The sequence below is a fragment of the Pan paniscus genome, chromosome 18, assembly GCF_029289425.2.
Source record: "Pan paniscus chromosome 18, NHGRI_mPanPan1-v2.0_pri, whole genome shotgun sequence".
Classification (NCBI taxonomy): Eukaryota; Metazoa; Chordata; class Mammalia; order Primates; family Hominidae; genus Pan; species Pan paniscus.
Genome location: NC_073267.2, coordinates 16,071,415 through 16,096,590, shown reverse-complemented (window position 1 = coordinate 16,096,590; position 25,176 = coordinate 16,071,415). Strand labels below are relative to the sequence as shown.

General features: G+C 44.9%; 3 protein-coding genes across 5 annotated transcripts in view; all 3 read left to right on the top strand.

The window, feature by feature from the left end:
- Positions 1-810: 810 nt before the first annotated feature.
- LOC134729407 (BOS complex subunit NOMO3-like) lies at positions 811-11,502 on the top strand. Of its 3 annotated transcripts, XM_063598426.1 has the most exons (4): positions 811-1,185; positions 5,266-5,355; positions 8,217-8,262; positions 9,423-11,502. In XM_063598426.1, exons 1-3 carry the CDS (start codon positions 826-828, stop codon positions 8,253-8,255), a joined length of 489 nt encoding a protein of 162 aa, XP_063454496.1. In that variant the 5' UTR covers positions 811-825; the 3' UTR covers positions 8,256-8,262; positions 9,423-11,502. The 3 variants fall into 3 exon arrangements, with proteins under 3 accessions (XP_063454496.1, XP_063454495.1, XP_063454494.1); XM_063598425.1 differs by lacking the exons at positions 8,217-8,262; positions 9,423-11,502 and adding an exon at positions 4,652-4,769 and having other exon boundaries at positions 5,266-5,341; XM_063598424.1 differs by lacking the exons at positions 5,266-5,355; positions 8,217-8,262; positions 9,423-11,502 and adding an exon at positions 4,652-5,177.
- Positions 11,503-11,528: 26 nt separating this feature from the next.
- Positions 11,529-24,492, top strand: LOC134729408 (BOS complex subunit NOMO3-like). The gene is made up of 9 exons (XM_063598427.1): positions 11,529-11,629; positions 13,433-13,539; positions 15,757-15,829; positions 16,463-16,718; positions 19,279-19,431; positions 20,315-20,452; positions 20,785-20,874; positions 24,067-24,172; positions 24,356-24,492. The coding sequence occupies exons 4-9, from the start codon at positions 16,677-16,679 to the stop codon at positions 24,364-24,366; spliced, it is 540 nt and encodes a 179-aa protein (XP_063454497.1). The 5' UTR covers positions 11,529-11,629; positions 13,433-13,539; positions 15,757-15,829; positions 16,463-16,676; the 3' UTR covers positions 24,367-24,492.
- LOC134729406 (BOS complex subunit NOMO3-like) overlaps positions 24,362-25,176 on the top strand; it is a 12,623-nt gene continuing 11,808 nt past the window's right edge. The window contains exon 1 of the mRNA XM_063598423.1: positions 24,362-24,501. The gene's annotated coding sequence lies outside the window, so the exon portion shown is untranslated. The remainder of the gene's footprint in view (positions 24,502-25,176) is intronic.

Genomic DNA, 25,176 nt, shown 5'->3' with positions numbered 1-25,176 from the left:
GTGACCTCATGATCTGCCAGCCTCGGCCTCCCAAAGTGCTGGGATTACAGGCGTGAGCCACTGTGCCCGGCCTCTTTGGTGTGTATTCTGATGTGGTGACTGGTAGTTAAATTCAGTGTACATATGAATTCACTCTTGGGACAAAATATGCTGGATTTGAGCTTGTTTTCAGGCAAATCATGTTTCATCTTGCAGAGCTAATTCAAAGTATACTGACTGCATGCACTTCTTCCTTAGGGGAAGAAAACTCATCATAATTTGTTTCTAGGCACATGTTATTAGAGCTAGGATTAAAATAAATCCTACATACTTTCTTTAATATGCTAACATTAACACGTTTCGCTTAAAAAAGTATCGATCATTTATCATGGAAAAATACACCAGCTTACACAAATTCCTAAAGCGTTTTTCGTGTGTGTGTGTGTGCGTGTGCGTGTGTGTGTGTGTGTGTGTGTGTGTGTAGAGATGGGGTTTCGCCATATTGCCCAGGCTGGTCTCAAACTCCTGGGCTCAAGCGATCCACCCACCTCAGCCTCCCAAAGTGCTGGGATTACAGGCGTGAGCCACACACCCGGTCCCAAAGCTTTTTGTGAGATTATATATTTTACCTGCGAAATATATGGGTCAGAAAGATTTGAGAAAGTTGTTAGATAATTCCACCAACAAAATCTCCCGTCCTTTCCAGCTGTGATGGTGAATTCTAAAGTAGAATTCATCTTTGGAGCTTCTCCCTGTAGGCATGCACCTTGCGTTGCACCAGCAAGATGTTGCGCGGAGTCCTCCAGGCCTCTAGAGGGCAGAGATGGTCTCGTTTCCTTGCTGAGCATGCGCCTTAGTTCTCTCCTCTGGGGCTGTGACCGTGGGGTCGAAGCGCGCGTGCGCGGCGGCGGCGGCTGGCGGCGGCGGCGGGGCGGGGCCTGGGCTGTCAGCCGGCCTAGGAGGAGGAAGGAGCCTGCAGCGTGCAGTGTGAGGGGCGGGACCCGGCTGCCGGCGGTTGGTCTAGCTGGGGGAGGTCGGGCCATGCTGGTGGGCCAGGGCGCGGGGCCGCTGGGGCCCGCGGTGGTCACCGCCGCGGTGGTGCTGCTGCTGAGCGGCGTGGGGCCGGCGCACGGCTCGGAGGACATCGTGGTGGGCTGCGGTGGCTTCGTCAAGTCGGACGTGGAGATCAACTACTCGCTCATCGAGGTCAGCGCCCGCCCCGCTGCCCGGCGCCGAGTCGCCGGGCCGGTGGTTCAGCCTCTCTGGGCCGCGCTGGCCTCGTCTCTGACACCGGGCGGTGTGGAGTCCTTGGAGCCCTTACCTCTTCCGAGGCTATGCTGTCCGCGGGCTCCCTGCAGCCCCTCCCCGGTCGCGCTGGAGGGGAGGTTCTTATCATGGGGTCGTCTAAGGACTGAGGGGGTGCCAGACCTCAGGTTCTTCAAAACCCCGACTCCAGATCCCCGGAACACAGACCCCAGATCCTCAAAACCCAGACCCTAAATTCCCTGGAGCCCAGACTCCATTTCTTTAAAACTTAGACTTGAGATCTCCTCGAATCAGACCCCCTGAAACTCAGATTTCCCCAAACCCACATTCCAGAACCTAGAGACCACATGTCTTATCCCCCAAACTCCACAGCCCAGAACCCCCCGAAGTTCTAATCCACTGCTCCTCCAAACCCCGCGGCATGATTTTAAAGAGCGTCAATTCCCATCCCATAGATTCTGACCTAGTAGATCAGTATTGGCAACCCTGGGGCCGGAAAGCTATTTTTTATTTCTCCGGCTCCCCTCCACTTCTGAAAATGGAGAGTTGCCAGCTGCCCTGATTGCCTTAATGAGTAGTTAATGGAATTACCCTAGAGATTTGTGCTGAAGGTTTTTTTTTTTTTTTTTTTTTTTTTTTTTTAAATTAAGTTGTAAAGTCCTGTTAAATGTTTATCAGCCCGGTGGGATTATGACCCAGAAAGGTTCCCGTAAAGAGGAAAGGGATGGATGGAGGTAGGGGCAGAATGTCATTTGTCCCGGTAGATGGGAGGGGACCAGAGCAAGGCCTGGGCCTCATTTTTGGGAGGGGATTTATGGTGGAGTAGGACAAGGAAGAGGAAAAGAGCGGGTGCCTCGGAGGTAATTTAGGAGAAAACGAAGGAAGAGGCTGGGAAATGCCAAAGAGAGGGATTGGGGAATAAGACCCCAAAGATCGTCTGAAAGCACCTTTGAGCTGTTCCAGGGCTGGCAGTGAAGGGTGAAGCTCTGTGTTCTGCAAAGCGGGCTGCTGAGGATTGAGGGAGGGGTAGGGAGTCAGTTCCACACCCCACCAGCTCTGCGACCTGCCCTTGCTCTAGGTTTCAGTTTTTGTACCTATAGGATGGTGTTGGGAGAGAAACAGTGGAACCCAGCAGATACATTTCTTTAACAAGCGGATCCGTGATCTTCTTCAAGGCCCCCTTGTTTGCTGCTTTTTCAGTCTGAAGAGGTCAGAGGTCAGGCATTGAATGAATCTACCCACTGGCAGCGGCAGGGCTCCTAGGATTTCCTGGGTACATGTTTCTGGGTGCCTATGCCACCTCCTAGGTCTGCACTGGGGACAGGACACGTTCAGGGTGGTATGGCTGTAGACGGCACAGGGCATTTCAGAAGCTGAAATGCAAGAGGCCGGTAAGGCCTCTTGCAACTTGTAGTTTCCAGGGGTTCTGGAAGGAAGTAAAAGACAGGCACCCCCCTCCACCCTCACCCAAATACTAATAGTGACCTTGAGAGCAGAGAACAGGTTTTGTGACCCATTTCAAAGTGTGTTCCTTAAGCCCAAGGGCTGCCTGTCCAGATGGTGTGGGACACTCATTCTTTCGTAAGTAATTCAGATTCTGAAATCAGATATTTCATACTGGCCATCTTGACGTAGATTACATTGCCATCCTGTGTCCTGATTGTACTTTATGAAAGATGTAGAAATAATCATGATATTTCACGGTTATTTCTTGATTGTGTTTTTTTGTGTTCCTATGCAACTGCCGCCATTCTTCTCTAGCTTTGTCCCATCCTGAGTGTTTTTACATCGTGTTCATTGAGTCAACAACTATTTACTGAGCCCCGGCACATACTGAAGCCTTGTCCCCAGTGTGGATATAGCAGTACGGTGAACAGAACAGACAAAACTCCATACTTTCATGAGACTGACATTTTGTTCTCTAACAGGGACCTTACTGTTAAAAAAAAAAATTATACTGGTTGCTAATACTTTAACAATCAGCAGGTTTCACATTAAAAACTGGGTTCTTTATTTCTCTGGAAAACCAGCCGATCTTTAGGCTGCCACACTTGGCTTGGGTTTTGTAGTGATCTGAATCCTTTTGGATGAATGCCCCTTGATGTTGCCTCCCTAACCGGTCTAGGCTGGTGAATTTCCAGTCCCTGCCTTAAATGCATGCATCTGAATCTCTTTGTCACCTGTAGCAAATTCACTGAGTACCTAGAGTAAGCAAGACACTGTCTCAGGCACTGGGGAATGAAGTTGTGGTCACTGACCTCAGAGAACTTTACATACAGGCTTAACCTTATTTCACACGAGTCCTTTCCCAAATGTTCAAATGTTCATTTTATGAGTTAGTCACTTTGTACATCTTCTTAGCTGGTAAGATTCGACTGTTTCATTGCAGCTCGTGTCATGGTTTGTTTCATGGTCATAGAGCATTAGCATTTTGGAGGTGAGGCTTTTAGGTGCATGAGACCCAACTGCTTCCTTTTACCGACATGGAAACTGAGCCTCAGAGTGGTTGAGCTGTGCAGGTACATTTAGGAAATTTTCCTTGAGCCCGGTATGTTCCCTACGTATTACACTGTGTTGCCTTTTTCTTCAGAGAGAGATATTAAATAGTAATACAAACTGCTTTTTCCATTTTACTTGTTTTATTTTGAGGCAGGGTCTCACACTGTTGCTCAGGCTGGAGTACAGTGGCACCATCATAGCTCACCAAAGCCTCTGACTCCTGGCCTCAAGCAGTCCTCCTGCCTCGGCCTCCTGAGTAGCTGAGGCTACAGGCACGTGCCATCATGCCTAGCTAATTTTTTTTCTAGTAGGGATGAGGTGTGGCTATGTTGTCCAGGCTGGTCTCCTGGGCTCAAGTGATCCTCCTTCTTTGGCCTCCCAAAGTGCTGGGATTACAGGCATGAGCCACCATGCCTGGCCGCAAACTGATTTTTCTTTGAATCCATATTCTGTAGCAGGTGCTTAATATGCATTGATGTGAATCTGTACAACCACATGAAAAGGAGTGGCTCTGTGTCTACACCTGAAGAAACCGAACACGAGCTTGCCCAAGGCCACGCAACACGTGGAAGACTCAGATGGCATTTGGGCATCTTACTGGGTTAACACTTCGTGTCTGGTAATGCTCAGAATGTAAGAGTTTTAGAGAGTCCTTGAAGAGAGGACAGATATTAAATGTCTTTTTAGTCTCTTTTTCTTCTGAGAATGAAAGTAATGAGAAAATTAAGTTTCTAGATGAATGTTGCTCCAAGTATTTGAAATTATTCAGAGTTAGTAAGGAAGATTTCTGGCCCTCATTCCAGACCTTTAGTTGAGAAATAGAGGTGGGCCCCAGGAATTTGCAATTTATTTTACTTTATTTTTTTTTATTATTATTTTTGAGACGGAGTCTTGCTCTGTCTCCCAGGCTGGAGTGCTGTGGCATGATCTTGGCTCACTGCAACCTCCGCCTCCTGAGTTCAAACAATTTTCCTGCCTCAGCCTCCCAAGTACCTGGGACTACCGGTGCCTGCCACCATGCCTGGGTAACTTTTTTTGTATTTTTAGTAGGGACAGGGTTTCACCTTGTTGGCCAGGCTGGTCTCAAATTCCTGACCTTAAGTGATCTGCCCACCTCAGCCTCCTGAAGTGCTGGGAGTACTGGCATGAGCCACCGTGCCCAGCCAGGAATTTGCATGTTAATAAGCACCTTACTAATGGCAGAGTTTGCAAATTTGTTTTAGACCCAGAAACTTACACGAGCAACCTAGAGACAGCCACTAAAATACACAGAAAAGCATTGAAAAATAAGGCATTGTAATAGGCTGTAGGTGGTTTCTAATCTGAAAAACATTGAGTCACATGATTTGGGAGAGAGTTTGTTGATTTCCCTCTGTCCCGTGTCCAGTAATGCCCCGTGTTAAAAGCTGGTATATAATAGGTCCTCAGTGAATGTATACTGACTGAGTGCATTCAGGTGTAACGTGTAGTTAATTCCCAAAGGCAATGTTATGATTTCTGTTTTCCTTCCTTCCTTTCCAGATAAAGCTGTACACCAAGCATGGGACTTTGAAATACCAAACAGACTGTGCCCCTAATAATGGTTACTTTATGATCCCTTTGTATGATAAGGTAAGAGGGGACTGCTTGTCACTTATGATGGGAAGTCACTAGTGTGCCTCACCAGGCTGCACTAACCATGCCCTTTCCTACACTAGCAAATGCTCATCTGTTTTGTAAATTATTAGTGGAATATGATAATCCTAGCCACATTTGGAGGGAGACAACTTACAAACTGCCTTGACGAATACAGTGGCTCTCTCTGTGTTTAGGGCCATTTGACAATGTCTAGAGACGTTTTTGTTGTGACATCTGTGGCTGTGTGCTACAGTCACCCAGTGAGTAGTGGCCAGGCGTGGAGCTAAATGCGCTACAGTGCTGCCTACGACGGCCCAGATGTCAGTAGTGCCAGGGCTGAGAAACTCTGATTTCATGGAACCCGTTACTTGCAAGCAGCTTAAAGTATTGTTAAAACAATTGTACAAGTAATACATGAATTCATGAACTTTGTGAAAAAGAAAGTCAATGTCTTTAGAAGTATGTGAAATAAATTTGTACCCTTTTCCCTCCAATTTTACCTCCCTCTGTAGTGATAACCTCTGATAATCTGATAAAGGTTTTTTTTTTTGTTTTTTTTTTTTCTTCTTTTGAGATGGAGTCTCGCTCTGTCGCCCAGGCTGGAGTGCAGTGGTGTGATCTTGCCTCACTCCAACCTCCACCCCCTAGGTTCAAGCCATTTTCCTTCCTCGGCCTCCCCAATAGCTGGGATTACAGGCACCTGCCACTACACCCAGCTAATGTTTTGTATTTTTAATAGTGACGGGGTTTTGCCATGTTGGCCAGGCTGGTCTCGAACTCCTGACCTCAATTGAACCACCTGCCTCAGCCTCCCAAAGTGCTGGGATTACAGGTGTGAGCCAGTGTTTCCGGCCCTCTTATAAAATTTTGATGTGCATCCTAACAGATTGCTTTCTATTTATAGTTATTCAGATATCCACGGGTACACATGCATATGTATATATGCAAATACACGCAAGCACACATGCACATAGATATGTATCCACAAACACCTCTATACAATCCCATCCTCCCACATATAAACCTTTTATTTGGAAATACAGATTCATAGGAAGTTGCAAAAATAGTCAATATACATAGTTTTGATTTTGATATATTTTTTAATGCAATTGAAATCAAACAATAGGATTTATTCTGCAGTTTCATTTTTTCCCCTGTGTTAATGCTTTCAATACCAGAGGGACATTTGGTTTTTTCCTCTTGCGTGCTTTCAACATTAGCATAGATAGATCTACTGACTTTTTTTTTTTTTTTTGAGACAGAGTCTCACTCTGTCAGCCAGGCTGGAGTGCAGTGGTGCGATCTCGGCTCACTGCAACCTCTGCCTCCTGGGTTCCAGTGATTCTTCTGCCTCAGCCTCCCAAGTAGCTGGGATTACAGGCACCCACCACCACGCCCAGCTAATTTTTTTTGAATTTTTAGTAGAGATGGTGTTTCACCATGTTGGCCAGGCTTGTTTTGAACTCTTGACCTCAGGTGATCCACCCACCTCAGCCTCCCAGAGTGCTGGGATTACAGGCATGAGCCACCATGCTCGGCCTACTGACTTCTTTTTAATCGCTGCATAGTGTGTCAGAGTCAAACCCAAACTGTAATTTATTTAACTACTTGGACATATAGACTTTCCCCAATTTTAAAATAATAGTAATTTTAACATAACACACCAGGAAATATTCTTGAACTTAACTCTTCATCCAGAATGCATAGGATTGATTTCTAGAGATGGACTAGCTGGGTCTGTCCTGAAATCTATTTAATTAATTTTTAAATAGTATCAGTATCAGTCTCAAGAAACCAGGAGGCTGGACATGGTAGCTCATGCCTGTAATCCTAGCACTTTGGGAGGTTGAGGCAGGTGGATCGCCTGAGCTCAGGAGTGTGAGACCAGCCTGGGCAACATGGTGCAACCCCGTCTCTACTAAAATACAAAAAAATTAGCCGGGTGTCACATGGATGCCTGTAGTCCCAGCTACTTGGGAGGCTGAGGCAGGAGAATCGCTTGAACCCAGGAGACGGAGGTTGCAGTGAGCCAAGATCGCACCACTTCACTCCAGCCTGGGCAACAGAGCGAGGCTCCATCTCAAAAAAAAAAAACTAAAAGAAAAATAAAGAAACCAGGGTTGATAAGTAAAATCTAGTTTTATTTATTGAATTAATGAGTTAATGTATTGTTTAGAGACAGGATCTCCCTCTGCTGCCCATGCTGGAGTGCAGGGGCACAATTATGGTTCACTGCAGCACTGACCTCCTGGGCTCAAGTGATCTTCCTGCCTCTTCCTCCTAAGTAGCTAAGACTGTAGGCGCCTGCCACCACACCCAGCTAATTTTTTAAGAACATTTTTTGTACAGATGGGGTCTTGCTATGTTGCTTAGGCTGGTCTTGAACTCCTGGCCTCAAGTGACCCTCCTGCCTTGGCCTCCCACAGTGTTGGGATTATAGGTGTGAGGTACTGTGCCTGGCCAAATCTAGTTTTAAGAGGTGACTTTAGTTCCTGAAGATACATGCTAACTTGTGCAACTGTAGGCACGTGAGGGCTTAATGGGAGACTCAATTAATAGAATTATAGTATGTTTAGTACTAAAAGACAGTGAGTGGCTGAACCTAGTGTCTTTAGAACTCATGAATGGGCTTCAGCACTGTCTTCTGATTGTTTAGATGAAAACTTCTGGTGTTCAGCTGCAGCTTGTAGCTTCTGAAGAGAATCAGTGCTCAGTACCATGTAGAAGAACAAGGCTTACTCTTAGAATTTCATTTCCAGTGTAAAAATTTTAGATTAAATGATAACACTAAACTAAATTAAGCCAGAGTCACAATTCTCATTTCTTGAAATTACATTTTCTTTTTTTCCTTTTAGGGGGATTTCATTCTGAAGATTGAGCCTCCCCTAGGGTAGAGTTTTGGTAAGTTAACTGAATCACTAGACATTCTTTGTAAAAGATTAGATGATATGCCGAATATTAATTTAGGCTAGCAGAGTGCATAAACTATTAAAATGTTAAGGATCATTTCCAGTACGGAAGAGGGTTTGTATTCCTCCCCTCCTTGCCCCCGTCACTCTGGTTTAGTTCGGATTTACCTTAATCTACCTTAAGACTTTCTGTCACCTTTGAAAAATAGACATCTTTTCTTCTACCTTTCTGGAAACTCTTCCCTTGCAGTTTCACTCATTACGTGGCCGTGGAACAGTATAGAAATCAAGAGTGGGGACTTGGTTCCCGTCCCAGGATGGCTTCTTTTTTAGCCCCCTCAGTTTTTTAATTTTTTATGGAATTAATTGAAACATTTAAAGATTGTGAGATTTGTCATAAAAATCCAGATTTATGTCCCATGAGATGAGAAGACTGTCAGCCTTATACCTTACCAGTTAAATAACTTTGGGCAAGTTACCTCCCCCGTGTCAGCCTGGCTCCTCACTGTCGAGCAAGGGTAGTTATAGTCCCTGCCCCACTGGGTACTTGGAGGATTAATAAACCAATACTGAGTGTTCAGAGTGGCTGGCACGTCATTAGCAAGTACTCAGTATTCAGAAACAGCCCTTCTGCACACATCCCAATAAAAGCTCCAAACTTTCCTCATATAACTGCCTTCAAGCATAGCTGGGGAGTTGGGGATGGGGTTGAGATCAGAAGAGAGGGTCTGTTTTGATGTAGTTTACATTTTTGAAGAGGAGAGACTCTTGATGTTTCAGTAGAGCAGGTGTGGGTGACCCCAGTCCATGGCTTGGGGAGAGGAGTAGGGATCACCGTTGTTGATATCAGGCTTGCTCATGCATTAGACAAGGAAGAATTTAGCACCTGCCATCGCCAAGGCTAAAATGAGGCCCAGGCAGCTGACAGCTAATTTGGCTCTGTGAGAGCAGCTCTTTTATCAGTTTGTAGTCAGGGGTAGGGCGGGGGGTGCCTGGCTGGTACGTTCCAGAAAGCTGGAGAGGAATGCAGCCCTGCGCATGGCCAAAGCAGAAGTCCGGATTGGTGGCCTGGAGGAGTGTTGTGTTTGCCACCCCCTACCCTACCCCCAACTGGTGCTGTTGATAAGCTTTTTAATTGAATTATACTTTCAGAAAAGTGCCTTGGATGAATTTTCACTAAGTGAACACACCCATGTATCCACCATCCAGATGATAAGATAGCACTTCACCAGCACCCCAGAAGTCCCCATCCTGGGTGCTCATTAGCCATCCCGCCCCACCCTCCAGGTGACCACCACCCTGACCTTCTACAAATGAGAGATCCATTTGGTCTGTTTTGAACTTTATACAAATGCTATCATGCAGGGAACTTTTTAATATCTGGTTTCTTTCACTCAACATTATGAACTTTATCTGTATCATTTGTAGCTTTAGTTCATTCTCTTTGCTGTTCAGAATTCTGATGCATAAATATAAAAAATTTTATAAAATATTTATATTTTCTTTTCTTTTTTTCTTTTTTTTGAGACTGAGTCTTGCTCTGCTGCCCAGGCTGGAGTGTGATCTCGGTTCACTGCAACTTCTGCCCGGGTTCAAGCAATTCTTGTGCCTCAGCCTCCTCAGTAGATGAGATTACAGGTGTGCACCACCACACCCAGCTAATTTTTGTATTTTTAGTAGAGATGGGGTTTCATCATGTTGACCCAGGCTGGTCTTGAACTCCTGACCTCAAGTGATCTGCCCGCTTTGGCCACCCAAAGTGTTGGGATTATAGGCAAGAGCCACCATTCCTGGCCTATATTTATATTTTATATTCATATTTTGTATCAGTGATCTCTTCTACTGTTGATGGCCATTTGAGTTGCTTACCGATTTTGGCCACTAAGAGTAGTGCTCCTGTGAACATTCTTGTATGTATATTTTGATACATGTGTGTCTGCATTTTTGCTGAGTATATCACAGGAGTAAAGTTGCTGAGCCATAGAGCTGATACATGCTCAGCTTTAGGTGTTTGCAGACATCCAAAGTGGATGCACCAGTTTGTGTTCTCCCAGCAGTGTACAAGGGTTTCCATTGCTCCACATCCTAACCTACACTTGGTATCGTCAGTTTTTTTTAATTTTAGCCCTTCTGGTAGGGGTGTGGTATTATCTCACTGTGGCCTTGATTTACATTCCACTGATGGCCAATGAGGTTGCACACTTTTTCGTATGTTTATGTTTATTTGCCATGGGCTAGCTATTTTTGTAAATTCCTGTTCAAGTCTTTTGCCCATTTTTTATTGGAGTCTTTGTGTGTGTGTGTGTGTGTGTGTGTGTGTGCGTGCATGTACGCGTGCAAGCATGTGTGTAATTCCTCTTAACTGAAAATCTCATCTCATGGTTTTCCATTTTTTTCTCTACTCATTACTCCATATTCTTCCTAACCTTTCAAAAACTCAACCTTAACCCCTATTATGATGAACTCTTCAGTTAAAAAATGGAGTTAATTGCTGATATTGAAAAATCAAGAGATGGTATATAAAATCCAGATTTCCAGTTTTTCGGAGAAGTTGGAAGCTCTGGCAAAGCATGGTAGTGGTTGGCAGACTTGAGTGGCGGTTGTCTCCTTTCAATTTGCCACAGTCCCCCTGAGGATGCTCCGCTCACTTCGAACCCATGAGGCCCCTGTGGCTCTGGAGTTTGTGTTCCTGGTTTAATATGGCTGAGCTCATGTCCTTGGTCAGAGAACAGATCCAGAGCCAGACTTTTATGGTCGAATTGGGGCTCTGTCACTCAGAAGCTCTGTGATCTTGGGAGCTCCTTTAACCTTTCTGTGCCTTAATTTCCCCTCAGTAAATTGCAGCTATTACTGCCTGTCTCTTAAGATAATTGTGAGGATTAAAGGCACTCAGCTCAGTGCCTGGTCGGTGATGAGCATTCAGGAAATAAAATTATTTGGTGCTCACTAAATTTTCACTGGAACTCTGAGATATAACTTAGCTGAAAGGCGTTGTAAAATTATTTTATACTCTAAACACGAATTCCCTCTGGGGCAGGAAACCAGGAGGCTAGGGGGATAGGGGTGAGAGGGAGACTTTTCCCAGAATACTTTTTTGTACCTTTGGATTTGGAAACACACGAGTGTATTAAGTGTATTAAGTGTTCAAAAGTAAAATGAAATCTGAATAATAAAAATACGTTCTACTTAGGTTCACTGTACCCCAAAACTTGCCTTTGTGTCTTGTGCCCCCGTTTCCTCCCCTGCTTCGTTCCTCAGAGCCGACGACCGTGGAACTCCATGTGGATGGAGTCAGTGACATCTGCACAAAGGGCGGGGACATCAACTTTGTCTTCACTGGGTTCTCTGTGAATGGCAAGGTTTGTCTTTGGAACTTGATTATTTTTCCTGTTCACTCTATAATGTATACTAAATCCTTTTTAAAAAAAAATGCAGGATACTTTAACCTGGGGACTTTGATCCCACAGGGGACCCATGGATAAGTGGCAAGTGAGCCTGTGAACTCTGTACTTCATCCTGTGTAGAACACAGCAGGTGTATTTAGGAGTGAGATTGAGGTTGCTGGTCATCCCCTCTGCTCCCAGAGCATAGGCTGTTGGTGTTTTTATTTTTTTATTTTTTATTTTGAGACAGGGTCTTGCTCTGTTGCCCAGACTGGAGTGCAGTGGTGCAATCTTGACTCACTGCAGCCTCCACCTCCCAGGTTCAAGTGATTCTCCTGCCTCACCCTCCCGCTCCTTCACCCTCCCGAGTAGCTAGGATTACAAGTGTGTGCCACCATGCCTGGCTAATTTTTGTATTTTCAGTAGAGATGGGCTTTTGCTGTGTTGGCCAGGCTGGTCTCAAACTCCTGACCTCAGGTGATCTGCCTGCCTCCACCTCCCATAGTGCTGGGATTACTGGTGTACGCTGAGCACCCAGCCGCTGTTAGTGTTTATGTCAGGGATGGCCTTTTACAGGGATGCCGAATTGGAAGGATGCACTCTCTAAGCCTTGTGGCATCTTGCTGTCCCTGTGGGTGAATTGAAGTCAGCTTCTCCCAGAGAGAGCGTGCATCTGCTTCTGACACTTACCTAGGAGGATTCCCATCATTTAAGTTCTGAGATTTTTTTGGACCGCCATAGTGGTGTGAATTTAGAGTCCTAACGGGTGTGTGCCCCAGCTCCCGCGATTCAGATTCTCAGGGGAGAGTCGTTTTTCCTCCACCCGCCCTGTGCCTGAGGTTGAGATGTGCTTCCTTCCTTCCTGTCTTTCTCTTCATGATGGGCTTCTTTCTCCTCTACCTTTGCGGTGAGGGGGAGGCCCTGCCATCCCAGCTGTATGTGTGGGCTTCTTGTTAGAGATGGGGATCTTGGGTAGTTTTTTCTTTATCGATGGTTTGCAAAATAATGGTGAATCTTTTTTTATTTTTATTTTTATTTATTTATTTTTTTGAGACAGAGTCTCGCTCTGTGGCCTAAGCTGGAGTGCAGTAGCGCAGTCTCTTTCACCACAACCTCCACCTCCTGGGTTCGAGCAATTCTCCTGCCTCAACCTCCCCAGTAGCTGGGATTACAGGCATGTGCCACCTGACCCAGCTAATTTTTATATTTTTATTTTTATGTATATTTACTTTTTTTTTTTTTTTTTTTGAAATGGAGTCTCCCTCTGTCACCCAGGCTGGAGTGCAGTGGCACGATTGCAGCTTACTGCAACCTCCGCCTCCTGGGTTCAAGTGATTCTCCTGCCTCAGCCTCAGGAGTAGCTGGGATTACAAGCATGTGCCATGACGCCCAGCTAATTTTTGTATTTTTAGTAGAGACAGGGTTTCACCATGTTGGCCAGGCTGGTCTCAAACTCCTGACCTCAAGTGGTCTGCCTGCCTCAGCCTCCCAAAGTGCTGGGATTACAGGCGTGAGCCACCACACCCACCCAGACCAATAATGGTGAATCTATAACTGATGATGTCTTAGATTCATTGAAATAGAGTCTTATTTTACTGTTACTGTTCCCTCTCCCACCTCATCCCCAGGAAACATATCCATGATTTATATCATCTTTTCAATGGGATTCTTGACCCGAAGAGGGTTCCTGGCTCCACCTGGGAGTTGTAAGCAGGACTGCCAGTGCTTTGAGAGGAGGGTGCTTTGCTGGGTGGGCCCTAACTTTCTTCTCCATGGCAGGTCCTCAGCAAAGGGCAGCCCCTGGGTCCTGCGGGAGTTCAGGTGTCTCTGAGAAACACTGGGACCAAAGCAAAGATCCAGTCCACAGTTACACGGCCTGGCGGAAAGTGAGTAGCGTCCTGTCTGTTAGTGTTGCCTTAGAGCCGGGCTCTGACAGGGGTCATGGAGCTGGGTTTGGGAGTTTGGATTCAGGGAGTTCTGGGTTCAGATCCTGATTCAGCCTCTTAACTTTGGGTGAGTTCATGCCCCTCAGAGTGCTGAGTTCCCCACATGTGAAATGGAATCCATTTGACCCATCTTGCCTAGCATTGATGGGATGATTAAATATGAGTTCATACTGGCCAGGCATATTGGCTTGCACCTATAATGCCAGCACTTTGGGAGGCCAGGATGGGAGGATCACTTGAGTTCAGGAGTTCGAGACCAGCCTGGACAACATAGGGAGACTCAATCTCCACAAATAATTTTAAAAATTATATCAAGTAGAGTCCCACGGGGGAAAACAATTAGCTGGGTGTGGTGGCATGCTCCTGTGGTCGCAGCTACTCGGGAGGCTGAGGCGGGAGGATTGCTTGAGCCTGGAAGGTTGAGGCTGCAGTGAGCCATGATCATGTGCCACTGTGCTCCAGCCTCGGCAGCAGAGCAAGACCCTGTCTGAAACAAACAAAAAAAGAGTTAATACCCATAAAGCACCTGCTTCAAGGCCTGGGGCTTAGTGGGTCTTCATTTAGCAGCTCAGCCTGGCTCTGGAGCCTGCCAGCCTGGACTTGAATCCCAGCTCCCCCATTTGCTGGCTGGTTGACCTAGGGCAAGTTCCTTAACCCCTCTGTGCCTCAGTTTCCTCTTTTGTAAATGAAGATAATTGTGGAACCTATCTCCTAAGGTACTGGAAAGATGAAATTAATATTACTTCAAGCTGCCTGGCATATTAGCTCAAATAGGTTAGCTCAGTTATGATTAGAAAAAATCATTATCATTATTATAGCAAAACTGCTTTGTAGTTGGAACAGATGCCTAGCTGACCTTGCTGAGTCAGATTTAAAGCATTTATTTAATGGATGTATATAGTTGAGTTGTAAATGTTAACAGATATGCCAAGATTAATACCAGAATAGTTCAAACTGATAATTCCGAAAGCGTTCAAATCATTACTAACTCCGTTAATATACAAACTGAGTAAATTGCAAAATAGAAGTTTATAATGAGTCTGTCAGTAAGTTATTCAATTTTAAAGTTATTATTGTTGAAACTAGTTTTCATTTTTGAAATAACATTTACTTCTGCTTGACTGGTGCCTCTCCAGCCCTGGTGTGTAGCAGGAATATGGAGCTGTCATTTTTTTTCTGGGCTAGTAATTTGATGTTGACCTTACTAGAAAAAAATAGTGTCTTGAGCCTTCTAAATACCTTTCATCTGCACTAACTGAAACAATGAAACATGTAGCACTGGGCTATTATGAAAATGAAATAGAAGCTCAATCTTACCAATACTTGTAGTAATGTGATTTCCAAGCCCTATCCAGTTATTGCAGGCAAGATTTGATACAATAAAATACCACAGAAGAAGAAATCAAATGCATTTTCTAGTTCATTTCACTGGACTTAGCCTCCTCATTTGTCAGTTGCCTTACAAATTTGAAGGGATAAACATGTTAGTATACTGGCAGCAGCATTTCCAGCTTTAGCTCGGCTCACTCTGGTGTTAGTCTGTCTATGGCTAGTAGAGTAATTTTCATCAGCTGCTGGTTTCTTATCTCAGTAGCTTTGTGCAAAAACCCAGAATGACTTATCTGTGTTTCTCTAAAGCCTTTTTTCTGGGATTCAAAGCTTGTGATAGTTTACCCTGCCCTGTGTCATTTGCATCATCTTGGGTCAGCGTCCCCCTCAGCCTGTGCATCTGTTCTGTTCTTTTTCACCCCACTTCTCCCTTCCCATGTGTTTCCTTGGACACTTCTGTCCCCTTCTCCTTGTCAGTTCATGCCTGTCACCTCTGTCAAACCCAGTCGAATGTTCTGTGACTGGTCCCTGCTGTGCTACAAGGATTGGTTTTATGCCAGAAATCCTTGAGATTAAGGGAGACGTAAGCACTCCTCTTTCCGATCAGCACATGGAGCACCCCTCTTGGCACACAGTAAGTGCTCAATAAGCGCTCTTTTATGCAGATTTGTACAGTGAAGGATTGAATTTCATTCATGCTCATTTAACAAGCTAATGGAAGTTTGCGATAATTCCAACATTGTTTTCTTGTGCTGCCAACATTAGTCATAGAATTAGAAATACTTGGGTTGTTTGGAGAAAGTTAAATGGTTATTTTTTATGTCTTAGGTTTGCATTTTTTAAAGTTCTGCCTGGAGATTATGAAATCCTCGCAACTCATCCAACCTGGGCGTTGAAAGAGGTGAGTGTGACAGCTACGTCTATAGCCATGCCAATAATATGCTGGTCTTGGGACAGATGTAGGGCTTTTCAATTTAGGATATGAAAAGAATTTATGGTTTCTCCAGGACCAGATGAAGAACCAATGGTGCTGTTGTTTAGTTTGGTAGTTATTTATAAGGTGTAACTCCTCACTGTAGCAGATGTTGCTTGTGTTAGTTTCAGTTTTAGGTGACAGTGTTGTCTTCCTGCTGTGAAATAGATCTGTTTTATTAACTATAGCTATTTTAAACTAAATCAACAACAGAAGGCCCTGACGAGATTGATTTGTTGTTCTTTTTTCAGCCTGAAACAGAAATCTGTAAATATACTAAACATTCTAGAAACTGTGGTACGCGTGACCAAGGAGAATGTATGAGAATGTTTATTGCAGCTTTGTTTGTAATAGCAAAATATTGTAAACAACCTAAATGCCTTTTAAGAGAAGAATGGATTGGGGTTCCATCATACAATAGGCTGCTATATGTCAGCAGTAATGAATGAACCAGAGCTACATATATCAATGTAACTACATTTAAAAACAGAGTTGAAGGAAATATGATTTTAAATACTTGTGATAATCATTTATGGATACAGTCTTTTTTTTTTTTTAAAGACGGAGTCTCACTCTGTTGTCAAGACTGGAGTGCAGTGGCGTGATCTTGGCTTATTGCAACCTCGGTCTTCTGTGTCCAAGCGAGTCTCCGGCTTCAGTCTCCTGAGCAGCTGAATTACAGGGATGTGCCACCACGCCCAGCTAATTTTTGTATTTTTAGTATATATGGGATTTTGCCATGTTGGCCAGGCTGGTCTCGAACTCCTAGCCTCAAATGATCCACCAGCCTCGGGCTCTCAAAGTGGTGGGATTACAGGTATAAACCAGTGCACTCGGCCAGATACAGTCTTTTTTTTTTTTTTTTTGCAACAGGGTCTTGCTCTGTTGCCCAGGCTAGAGTACAGTGACATATTCATGGCTCATTGCAGCCTCTGGTTCCTGGCCTTAGGTGATCCTTCCACCTTGGCCTCCCAAGGATCTGGAACTGCAGGCGTGTGCCACTGCCCCTAGCTAAGGATACAGTCTCTTTTTTTTGAGATGAAGTCTTGCTCTTGTTGCCCAGGCTGGAGTGCAGTGGGGCGCTCTCGGCTCATTGCAACCTCCGCCTCTTGGGTTCAAGCGATTCTCCTGCCTCAGCCTCCTGAGTAGCTGGGGTTACAGGCGCCTGCCACCATGCCCAGTTAATTTTTGTATTTTTAGTAGGGACAGGGAGGATACGGTCTTATGTAGAAAAATTATGAAGACACGTATGGGAATAGCAGACGCTGTTCAAAATGATACTGACTTCTAGAGAAAGAGGGAGGAGGGGGACTTCGGGGTACGCCAGCATCTTGAATTGTATTTTTTTAAATTTCTTTAGCTGGTTAGAAGGTATGTAAGTGTTTTTTAGCATATCTTTTTTTGTTTGACTGAAATAGTTTATAGTCAAAGATCAAAAAAGGAACTCCACCTAGTAGGTGAGGTTCTGTAATAGTCGTGAAAGACCAAATTGAAATAAGACTTAAGGGACATCTTGACATGTTAGCTTCTGTGTTAGTATTGAAGCTGTATCTCATTTTTGCTAAAGAAGCATTGGAATCAGTATTTCAGCTTCTACTCTATAAGTTTTATTATTATTTTTACTCTGTAGGTTTTACGCACTTACAATTGATGATAGTTTCACACCTAGATGTCTCTTCTTACTGTTTATGACTTTTGGTTTTGGGGGTTTTTCTCTTCTGCAGCAACATTTAAAAATATTTTATTCGAGGCTGGGCGCAGTTGCTCATGCTGTAATTCCAGCATTTTGGGAGGCTGAGGTGGGTGGATCACTTGAGGTCAGGAGTTCGAGACCAACCTGGCCAACATGGTGAAACCGCATCTCTACTAAAAATAGAAAAAAATTAGCCAGGAATGGTGGCATACACCTGTAATCCCAGCTACTCGGGAGGCTGAGGCAGGAGAATCGCTTGAACCTGGGAGGTGGAGGTAGCAGTGAGCCAAGATTGCACCACTGCACTTCAGCTTGGGTGACAGAGTGAGACTCCATCTCAAAAAAAAAAAAAAAATTTTATTCGAAATGAAAGAGCTTACACATTTATAAATAGAAGAGATTTTAAGGTTTACATTGTATGTTAATTGTCTGCATAGAAGAATCTGAGTTTATTAATATGAGATTGGGATTTTCAAGTAAAGCATGTTGTTAGAAGTCAGGATAATATTTATCCTCCTGGGGTGTTAGTGACTGGAAGCAAGTGTGAGGGCACTTCTGGCTTGCTGGTGCTATTCTGTTGGGTAACCAGTGCCCAATTTGTGACAAGCCCTGTGCTGTGTGCTTAGAATCTGTACACTTTTCTCTGTGTTTATTGTACCTTAACAAAAATGTTTAAAAATATACACATATTGTGAAAAGAACAACTTAAGGCAAATTAAACAGAGTTTAATTGAGCATAGAACAATTTGTCAATTGGGCAGCCCCCTGAGCCAGAATAGGTTTACAGCGACTGTGGCACTGTTGCGTGATTGGAAAGGGCTTATGGACAGAAAAAGAAAGTGACGGACAGAAAGTGGAAGTGAGGTACAGAAACAGTTGGATTGGTTACAGCTGGACGTTTGTCTTATTTGCACATGGTTTGAACAGTTGGCTGCCTGTGAGTAGTTGAAGGGTGGCTGCTTGAATTGGCTGAGACTTGGCAACACGTACAGAGAAACCTTTAGGCCAAACTTAAAATATGTAAGGAGGCAGCTTTAGGCTAATCTTCAGTTAACACTATATATCATTAAAAATAGAAAAAAAGGCAAAATATGCTCATTAAAAAAATTGGAACATACAGAGGAATATAAAGCAGTGGAAACAAATTTTGGAAGCTGGAAAAGTATACAAGTAAAATAGCACCATATAGACAAAATCATTATTATTTACATTTTGCCTCATTTCCTTTCACTTCATTTTGGGCATTAAAAAATAATGATAAGCCAGGCATGGTGGCTCACACCTGTAATCCCAGCACTTTGGGAGGCTGAGGCGGGCGGATCACCTGAGGTCAGGAGTTCGAGACCAGCCTGGCGAACATGGTGAAACCCTGTCTCTACTAAAAACACAAAAATTAGCCGGGCGTGGTGGCGAGCGCTTGTAATCCCTGCTACTTGGGAGGCTGAGGCAGGAGAATCTCTTGAACCCAGGAGGCAGAGGTTGCAGTGAGCCGAGGTTGCGCCATTGCACTCAAGCCTGTGCGACATACTGAGACTCCGTCTCAAAAAAAGAAGTGATCATACTGAATAAGCAATTTTATAGATTACGTTTCCCAGTTAATATTTTAGCTTCAGCGTGTCCTCATGTTGTTAGGCACTTTGCAAGTGTTAATTTTTTTACAGGTTAAAATCTTTTTCTGTTACAGGCAAGCACCACAGTGCGTGTAACCAACTCCAATGCCAATGCGGCCAGTCCCCTCATAGTTGCTGGCTACAATGTGTCTGGCTCTGTCCGAAGTGATGGGGAGCCCATGAAAGGGGTGAAGTTTCTTCTCTTTTCTTCTTTAGTAACTAAAGAGGTAAGCAAAGAAAAGAACAAAAGAGATGGTGTGAGGGGTAGGAGGGTGGGGGAGTATAGCCCAGAACGTACTGTTGTAAGAAATGCAGGTCTGAGTTGATTTATCATTTTAACACTTAAGAATATCGTCTGTCTCAGGCCGGGTGTGGTAGCTCATGCCTGCAATCCCAGCACTTTGGGAGGCCAAGGTGGGTGGATCACTTGAGCTCAGGAGTTTTAGACCAGCCTGGCCAACATTATGAAACCCCGTCTCTACTAAAAATACAAAAACATTAGCCGGGCATGTTGGCACGTGCCTGTAGTCCCGGCTGCGTGGGAGGCTGAGGCAGTAGAATCGCCTGAACCCAGGAGGTGGAGGTTGCAGTGAGCCGAGATCACGCCACTGCACTCCAGCCTGGGTGACAGAGTGAGACTGTCTCAAAAAAAGAAAAAAATTCAAGAATATCATGTGTCTCTGTTGACTCACAAGACATTGCACATCTACACTGGGAGGCAGTGGTATGTGATGGAAAGTACACAGGCTTTGAAATCAGACCTGGGTTTAAACAAATCTCAGGTTTAAACAAATTCCTCTTCCTAGCTGTGCGACCCTGGGCCAGTCACATTACCTTCCTGAGCCTCCGTTTCCTTATTTGGAGAATGGTGACCCATCATAAGGAAGGACAGTCATGTCATCTTTCCCGGGAAGACTGTGCCAGTTTTTAACTTTGCAACTTGAATGTCAAGATTTTTGTTCCTTTTATCTGTATTAATGTGTCTTAGATTTCAGAAATACATATATTGACGTGAAACTTAAAAATATTTTCCTATAATGTGGCTAATTGATGGTATTCAGAACATGTAAATGGAAAAGGAAGTCTTGTCTTTTTTACCCCCTGGCATAGGATGTCCTGGGCTGCAATGTCTCACCAGTGCCTGGGTTCCAGCCCCAAGACGAGAGTCTGGTGTATTTGTGCTACACGGTCTCCAGAGAAGATGGCTCGTTCTCTTTCTATTCCTTGCCAAGTGGGGGCTACACTGTGGTGAGTGAAGCAGATTTCCGTTCTGTTTATGTCTGGGACTCTCATGACACAGTAAAAGCCAATGCTGTTTGGGTGTTAAAGGAAAAGATGGTTGGCCTGCAGTTCTCTGAACACGCTGTTAAGCAGTAACTTACTTAAGATGAGACACTCACCCCTTCGTAATAGCTACAAAAAGGGCAAGGCTTCCTCTTTTTGAATCTGCAACAGTTATGATGAATGTTTCTCTTGGTCTGTCTGAACCCCTTGTCATTTGTGGGCTGCTAGATCGATTATTAATATTGCTGATTGATCATGTTAGTGGTTCTTAGTGATTAAGAGACTCTTCCTTCCAGATTCCGTTCTATCGAGGGGAGAGGATTACCTTTGATGTGGCGCCTTCCAGACTTGACTTCACAGTGGAGCATGACAGCCTGAAAATCGAGGTAAGGCTTTTCTGTCTTCTGGAGGGACAGGTGTTTGAGTTCCCATCCCTAGGCACAGGTATTGCAAACGTGTTTTTAAAAAAAATCAATTATTTTATCTGGAAGGGCTGTTGGAAAAAATGCCATCTGGTATTATATTCTTACACATGGTGTCCTTATCGTAGAGAGCTGGATTCCTAGTTAAATCTACTCATTCAGTGAAATATATTTATTGATTGCCAGTGACATACGTTTCAGGCACCATCCAGGACTGGGGATACAGCAGTGACCAAAAGAGGCAAAAATGCTTGTCCCTGTGGACCTCATTTTTTTTTTTTTTTTTTTTTTTTTTAAGATAGGGTCTCACTGTGTGGCTCAAGCTGGAGTGCAGTGGTACGATCTCATCTCACTGCAGCCATTGCCTCCAGGGCTCAAGTGATCCTCCCACCTCAGCCTGTTGAGTAGCTGGGACCACAGGCGCGTGCCACCATGCCCAGCTAATTTTTGTATTTTTGTTAGTGATGGGGTCTCACCATGTTGCCCAGGCTGTTCTCTAACTCCTGGGTTCAAGTGATCTGCCTGCCTCGGCTTCCCAAAGTGTTGGGATTACAGGTGTGAGCCATCGCACCTGGCTAGACCTCATGTTCTAATGACAGGAAGGGTCAATACATGTATAGATGTATAAGTTAGAAAGTACAGTAGAAGGTGATAAGTGTTTTCTAGAAAAATAAAGGAAGAAAGGAGGTCGTACAGTATCAGGGTGGAGACAGGGGTTGCAGTTGTACATAGGGTGTTTTTGGGAAGTCCTCCCTGTGAAGGTGACATTTGAGCAACAACCTGAAGGGAAAGAACAAGAGAACCATACTTCACTCCTGCAGGAAGAGTGTGTAAGACTGAGGGAATGGCACGTGCAAAGGTCCTGAGGCAGGAGTGTGCTGAAGGGTTTGGGGCACCCCAAGGCGGCCAGGGTGGCTGGAGTGGAGGGAATGAGCAAGGAAGGAGGAGGCGGAAAGAGGGTCAGGGAGGTGACAGGGCAGATTGTGCAGGGCGTGGTGGGCCACTTTCCCTATAACTCTGGGTGAGAATTGGTGCCACTGGAAGGTTCCTAGCAGAGGAGTGGCGTGATCCTTCTGGCAGCTGCATTGAGGAGAGTTTGCAGGGTGTCAGGGTGGAAGTGGGAGACCAGTTGGGATGCCATGGCCGTAAACCAGGTGAGAACTGGCAGAGCTTGGACCGTGATGGTAGGAATGGGCAGTGTGATACATGGCTTGATAAACTGCCTAGACCCTCACATAAATGGTAAATGTATTTTTCATCTCACTTACGTCTCCTTTAATTACAGAAGTAGAAAATGGTTACTGTAGAAAATTGGCTAGCTAGAACAAATCCCAAAAGAAAATAACAGCCTCTCCTAAGTGGACTACCCAATGTTAGAGTTATCAAAGCAATTATATTTTAATCATTTTCTCTTAATATTACATTTGAAAGTACTGTGTTAAAATCGCTTAAACTGGCAGAAGCGGGCTTTTAGGTCATATGCACAGTGGGGTGCAGACTCTGCATTTTAAGATTCAGTGGAGTGTTTGACCGTTCTGCTGTACACTGGAGGGGAAAGAGAAGGGTAAGAAGATGAAGCCTTTACTTTGCTTCTCGTAGCTTGCAGAGAAGGATGGGGGCAGGTGAGCAGAGACAGCTATTCCCAGATTACAGCCAAATACATATTTTGAAAATGATGAATGGAATTTCAGGGAATGGGGCCCTGTAAGTTCCCTGAGGTCAGGTACCGTGTCTTATTCTTTACTGTTTTCCTAACATGTGATTTAGTGCCTGGCACATAGTAGGTGCCCAGCAAAAATATTTGTTGAATACATATGTGAATTAATAAGTAGGTAATGCATGGAATGAAACATGTCTTTTTGGAAAGATCAAGAAGGACTACCTGTCATGTGAGACCATCACTAAGAAACCATTTGCTGAAAAAAAAATAAAAAAGAAGGGCTACCTGCATAAAAAGGAAGTCATTTAATTATTTAAAGCTTCATCTCAAATGCTGTTGCACACGTGCGTGCACACATTCATTCATTCAGTAGTCAGTTATTGAGTGCCTGCTGTGTACCAGGTGACTAAGACAGAAAAAGTCCCTGTCTCCATGAGGTAACATGCTAGTGGGAGGGAGACAACTAAGAAATCGAACGAGGACATTTCAGATACTGGTAAGTTTGATGAAGATACTAAAATAGGTTAGCAGTGGTGACCTTGGGGATACACAGATCAGGGCTGGAACTCAGTAACTGCAGAGAAAGCACAGGTGTGCTGCTCACAGGCGAGTGGGGCACAGACACAGACACAGACACATGGAGCATGGGACCACGTGTGAGCCAGTGATGGTGGTGGAGGAGGGTGGTCTAGGTGGATTTCTTTTTTTTTCTTTGAGACAGAGTCTTGCTGCTTCACACAGGCTGGCACTATCTTGGCTCACTGCAACCTCCGCATCCCGAGTTGAATTGATTCTCCTGCCTCAGCCTCCCGAGTAGCTGGGATTACAGGCGCCTGCCACCACATCTGGCTAATTTTTGTATTTTTAGTGGAGACAGGGCTTCACCATGTTGGCCAGGCTGGTCTTGGACTCCTGACCTCAACTGATCTGCCTGCCTCGGCCTCCCAAAGTGCTGGGATTACAGGCGTGAACCACTGCGCCTGGCCTAGGTGGATTTCATAAGGACCTGTGTTCAGGTCGTGGTGGAAAGACAGGAGGGGGCACGTGAGACCTTGCAGAGGTGGAATCCACAGGACTGATCGATGCTGGAGGAGCGGGGCGGGGCATCCGAAGTGATGCCGGGGTGTGCATGGGAGACTGGAGGAAGACGTGGGTCACCAAAATGGGGGCATCTGGAGGGGAGGAGATGGCACAGGGGTAAGGGTGGGGGGCTTCTAGAAGCTTGAGTCAGTGACCTTTTAACGAGGGAAGTAAGTCTCTAGACTTTTCTTTTCTGTTGTTTGACGCTCAGCAGTGTGTTGGGAACACAACAGAGAAGACAGATGTGGGTAAAGTGAGAGGGAGCCCGGCTGGCACACAGGACCGGGGCACTGAGTGTTGGGAGGTGGGCGGCAGGAGCAGACATGGTAGGTGGTGGCCGGCGCAGCAGAAGGAGGCTTTGTGGCTCTGGCACAGGAGCACCTTCGAGCACCTTCTTCTTCTTCTTTGTTTTCTAGCCCGTGTTCCACGTCATGGGATTCTCTGTCACCGGGAGGGTCTTGAACGGACCCGAAGGAGATGGTGTTCCAGAAGCAGTAGTCACCCTGAATAACCAAATCAAAGGTGGGCTGACACAGCAGCCCCAGGCTGATGGCCAGCGCTGTTTTTGGATCACAGAGAGAAATGGAGAGGAACTGATGACTATATGAGAACATGGCAGCTTTTGGTCTCAAGTATTCTGGTGTACATGTAAGGATACACTGTTGTTTTTGGCTTATCTTCTGTTTGTGTGTTTTTGTTTTACAGTTAAAAGCTGATGGCTCATTCCGCCTTGAGAACATAACCACAGGGACATACACCATCCATGCTCAGAAAGAGCACCTCTACTTTGAAACGGTCACCATCAAAATTGCACCGAACACACCTCAGCTGGCTGACATTATTGCAACAGGGTAAGCTTATCGTGTGGATTTGGAAGCGCCAGTAAATATGCTGGCAGCCAGTGTAGAACAAAATGACCTGTGATCTGTGTGTCTTTGCCGAGCTTAAGAACTTAAGAAACATTAGTACTTTTTTTTTTTTTTTTTTTGAGAGTCAGAGTCTTGCCCTGTTGCCCAGGCTGTAGTGCAGTGGTGCCATCTCGACTCACTGCAACCTCTGCCTCCCAGGTTCAAGTGATTCTCCTGCCTCAGCTTCCCAAGTAGCTGGGACTACAGGCGTGCCCCACCACACCCAGCTAATTTTTGTATTTTTTAGTAGAGACAGGGTTTCACTCTATGTTGGCCAGGCTGGTCTCAAAACTCCTAACCTCAGGCTGTCTGCCTGCTTTGGCCTCCCAAAGTGCTGGGATTATAGGTGTGAGACACTGCACCCGGCCAAGAAAGATTAGTTCTAAATCTTACAAACTGAAGGTACTGACATGTCGGATGCTTAATGAAAAGTCCCTTGCTTCAAATTAAAATGGGCTTGTGAAATTAAAAAATCTTTCATGTCTGACTTTCACGATCTTTCACAGGACCCCTCTTTGCTTAATCTTTGAGGATTTTTGGAAGATGGTATTGTTGGTTGAGAAAGCTTATTGGAAGATGCTTCAGGTCATTGGTGTAGTTCTTCCTGCTTGTAGTTAC